This window comes from Beta vulgaris, chromosome 8, assembly GCF_026745355.1.
Source record: "Beta vulgaris subsp. vulgaris cultivar EL10 chromosome 8, EL10.2, whole genome shotgun sequence".
In the NCBI taxonomy this organism is placed as follows: Eukaryota; Viridiplantae; Streptophyta; class Magnoliopsida; order Caryophyllales; family Amaranthaceae; genus Beta; species Beta vulgaris.
The window spans coordinates 33443960-33448486 of record NC_079209.1 but is presented as its reverse complement, the minus strand read 5'-3'; the positions used below and the strand labels follow the sequence as shown (position 1 = coordinate 33448486).

At 35.8% G+C, this 4527-nt stretch overlaps 1 protein-coding gene across 1 annotated transcript; it reads left to right on the top strand.

Annotated features, from left to right (window-relative positions):
- The first annotated feature begins 760 nt into the window (after positions 1-760).
- LOC104901335 (hypothetical protein) lies at positions 761-4179 on the top strand. The gene is made up of 4 exons (XM_010688898.4): positions 761-822; positions 1140-1474; positions 1767-1829; positions 3395-4179. The coding sequence occupies exons 2-4, from the start codon at positions 1214-1216 to the stop codon at positions 3725-3727; spliced, it is 657 nt and encodes a 218-aa protein (XP_010687200.1). The 5' UTR covers positions 761-822; positions 1140-1213; the 3' UTR covers positions 3728-4179.
- The last annotated feature ends 348 nt before the right edge of the window (positions 4180-4527 follow it).

Below are 4527 nucleotides of genomic sequence, written 5' to 3'. Positions count from 1 at the left end.
CTCCCTCCTCTACCCTTCCTCACAGTCACACGGGAAGTGGCTTCCTCTGCACCACTACTCAAAGCATTTTCCAAGTCCTCCTCATCCTCGGTATCCCAACCTGGACTATGAGGCGCATCCTCATGAATAGGTTCCGGTCTAACCCGCTTTTCTACCTTTGCCCTCCTATTCGATGCATTGGTACAACGAGATCGAGTGTGTCATGGCCCATATCCCTCAACACCCCCACTTTCGCCGCCTAAAGCCCTCGATTGAGCCTCATTATCAAATTTTTTAATTAGCCACTAATTAATCAATTTAAACTATTTAATTCAATATCTCCGCACCTTCGGCGTTATTATAATATATTAACATTAATATAACTAAATTGTCGCCATGTTAATTTCACTAAGTATTATAAAATATTAACATACTTCATTTATTGAATATAATTACAAATTATAACATGCTATCAACATTAGCGAATATAATTACGAATTATAAGATGTTAATAAGACTAAGGGTCTGTTCTCTTTGGCATAAAACAGCTGAACTGAATTGAACTAAATTGAACTAAACTGAATTGAACTGAACTGAAATGAACTGAACTGAAATGAATAGTGATATGTGAGAGTAAAAGTATTGTCCAGAAAGTGAATTGAACTGAACTAAACTGAATTAAACTGAACTGACTTGAACTGAAAATAAGCTGGAGAGAACAGACCCTAAATAATAATATTATTATAACTATATTTTTATGAGGGTGCCTATAATTGAAACTCTTTGAATCAATTTTTGCAAGAAAATATAGGAGAATGAAATATATTTAAACACAACACATAGGCCTCGTTTGGTTCACATGGGAAGTAATTTCCCATGGGAATTTACATTTCATGGGATATTCTTTCCCTTGTTGATTTCCTAGGAATTAGACAAAATTGTTTGGTTGACACCATAGGAAATTGCATTTCCTAGGAAATTACTCACCAAGGGGGGGCTTGGTGAGTGATTTCCCATGTTTCATGGGAAATTCTATTTCCTTGGAACTTGTATTTCCTATGCTTCTCTCATTTCCCTCCAACCAAACACAACACCCATAATGTATTTCCTAGGAATTTGTATTTCCAAGGGAAATAGCTTCCAACCAAACAACACCATAGTTGTGAATTAAAATCGTTTTGGTGTGTGTGACCGGCAAAACCATATTTTGATCTAGAAAATCAGGAATTCAGAGATGGTGGGAAGAAGGGCAACAGAGAAGACTGAGGTTCAAGACGACGATAACAGAGGTAAAAGCAAGAAGACTAAAGTTCTCAATGAAACTGAAGAACGCAGAACAGACGAACAACATAATTATCATAGTGAGGATGATCAAGAATTCGAAGAAGGCGATGGAGCGCAGCCAATTGGCGAGGTTCTTAGGGTTTCTAACGATGGAGTTGAGAAAAAGAAGCATTTTAAGGCGTTCGAATTCGATAGAAACCGTTTTGAACTTGTAAGCCGTCTGATTTTTCTCAAATTGGGGTTTGTTTGATCATTAATCTGATATTGGGAGATAGAATTGAATATTGGCTTGGTCAATTAAGGCAATTTCTGCTATTTCTTTTACCCTTTTCATAACGTTTTCCATTCTGCTAGAGCCTTTTCTTGTACAAAAATTTGGGTTGTTTTAACGCATATATAGATGATTCTAACGTTTTCTTTTTTTTTGAGGGGGATTCTACTGTTATCTTAAAGAACCTTGTTTCTCTATTAATTGTGTAACAGCATAGAATTGTTGAATGCAGGAGGATACTGTACTTGTGGCTCCAGAAGAAGGGAAAGTAAAGCCTTCTGTCACAATCATCAAGGTAATTGACCATACCTTGCCTTTTGCATTATTGGATATCATGCCTTTCATTTAAGATATATATCAAACTTTTGCATTTCTGCTTTGGCTTTGCTAATTGGTTCTGTTTTGGAGATTCTGAGAATATTGATTGCACATACAACGTTGGTTGACAGCACAACGATAGATGTTTCCTGAAGTGTTGATGAATAAGAGTGTTTTACGCTCACAAAATTTCTTTGTCAAGTAGACCATGTGAAGTTGTTTGATTGGAAATATTGATGGAAATGTACAAGTTTCTTCCGAATATCTAATTCTAGCAAAATAGAGAAACTTGCTAACCTAGCTAGGCAGGCTATGTCCCCAAGGTAACTAGGATTTCCTTCCGAAAGTTGTACTTCCTTTGATCAATAAAACAATTTGTTCTACTTCGTGAAAAATGGGAATAGATAGAAAAACAAAGGGAAATTTTCACCCTCGGTAATTTCACTTAGGGCACATTAGGTTTGAACTTAGTTTCACTTTGGGTACCCAAGCTTAACTAACACTATTTATTTACTATTAATGTTCGTTTGGTGCTAATAATTTTCAGTCAGTTTGTGATGAAATGGAAACATTTTTTAAAAACAGAACACAAAAGGAAGCCAATAGTTTTATAGCTATATGACAAACACAGTTTTAAAAATTGAAATTCTTAATAATCATATAAAAAGGCAGATTAGTCATGGCACAAACCTATAAAGTTTGATCCGACCCGAAACTTGATCCGAAACCGATTTGAAAATGATGGGTTTTGGAAAAGAATTTATAACCAGAACCCGAAAATACAACCTGTTTTCTGCCCGACTGGCCCAGAAACCATTTGCATTTATAGTGATAAAAAAAATTATGAGAATTTTAATGTGTAAAATACTTTCAACTATTTGACTTAATGTTGAATGTAACCAATGTAGCCAATCAAGCACTCTATATGTTAGAAAGTTTGTCCAAGTCTTCCGTATTTCTAGTGGTTTCTTAGTCTGGAACAATCTTGTGTAGGGTTTTTTTTTAGAAGTGTCCTTTATTTCCTCTCATATCTTCTTATTCTACTCCATAGATCCTCAATTTTGTCTTCTTTGGCTGGCTTGCTTCTATTATAACAACTCGGATAAGATCATAAGACGGTATCACGTAGCCCTGTGGGAATGCCAGATGGGTAGGTTGTTTGTTATGTGACCGGCTCAAATATTACATTTTTTTTTTATGTTTTCCATGGTGGAAGGTCAAATACATCAACAGATTTCAGTTCATAGTGGAAGGTCAAATACATCAACAGATTCGAGCTTCTAAAAATTGCCAGCAGTAGGAACTTGGATCCAAACTGCTACGAGTCATTGTTGGTATACTTCCATGCAATTTATTTGATTTCTGTGTGGAATTTTAATTACTAATGACCACTAATATCTTTTAAAATTTTGTTCCTTTGCGTGCTAGCTGGACTTCTTTTTTTCCTCCACCACGCCCCTTTCTGCATTGCAATGGACTAAAAAATAACATGTATGGTGCACGCTTAAGAATTGAGTTTTCTTGGTGCTTTGCATGATATAGGACATTTTCCAAACTGAAGGTGGGAGTTTGATGGTATGTACTCAGCGATTTTATCGTCCTGAAGAGGCTAAGAATAAGGCAGGTGGAACTTGGGAGTCGCGTGACGCAAGGGAGCTTTTCTACAGTTATCACCTGGATGAAGTCCCTGCTAACGCTGTGATGCACAAGTGCATGATACATTGTGTGCCTCTTCACAAACCTTTGCTTGACCGTAGACAACACCCAGGTTTTATAGTTCGCAAGTTTTATGACTATGTGGAGCAGCAAGTTCAAAATCTCACTGACAAAGAATGTAAATATGTCTTACCTGATCAGCATCTGCCTAAAGAGTAGTACAAAGCTACATATGTAAGGTCAGCTCTTGCCAAAAACGTAGGTCACAACTCACAACTCACATAAATACATGTACTTCGTTTCATAAGACTCGCTACACTTTCCATTATGGGAAGTTTCACATTACTTGTTACACTTCCTTTTTGGGCAATAAACTATCTATCTCTCTCCTCTCACATGGGTCCCTTTTCTGTTTACTCTCTACCTCTCTCTTCTCCAAAAATTACTTAGGAGTCGGTGAATTGAGAAGTGTAGCGAGTATAATGAAATGGAGGAAGTATATAGGTTTTCTTTTTTGCAATACAAACCTTGGGACCTGGTTATGGTAAACTGGTCAGCTTCACTTCTTAAAGCCATGCTGCCATACTTAGAAAATTTGTTTCTATTCACAATAATAATTGTTATTCTTTTATCTACTCAATTCACATCTATATCTATTATCAGTTCTGCCATGGTTCAATAACTTTCATTTTACTCTAAATATACCTGTTGGATTCCCGATACTTTTTGATGGGTATGGATATTTAGGCACTTTTTGATGGGAATTTTACCCTAAACAAAGCAGAGCTGAACGCTAAGACGTGTAACCATATACAACGTGAGTATATGAGTCTAACATAGTATACCTATATATAATTATATTTGGAAATTTTGTCAAAGAAACCTTTTAAAACTTCAATTTTGAAAAGAAAAAGAACATTTTAAAGCATTCTTTGAAAAAAAAATCCACAAACTTAATTTTTCTTGCAAGTTGAAATCTATTCTTATTTTCCAGTGTGGTTTTTCTCAATTCCGGTCTT

Bases quoted from the DNA above. Each gene is read 5' to 3' on its own strand.
- LOC104901335 (XM_010688898.4), top strand. From the start codon at position 1,214: ATGGTGGGAAGAAGGGCAACAGAGAAGACTGAGGTTCAAGACGACGAT. The intron at 1,475-1,766 runs GTAAGCCGTCTG...TGTTGAATGCAG, and splicing joins ATAGAAACCGTTTTGAACTT to GAGGATACTGTACTTGTGGC. The intron at 1,830-3,394 runs GTAATTGACCAT...TGCATGATATAG, and splicing joins CTTCTGTCACAATCATCAAG to GACATTTTCCAAACTGAAGG.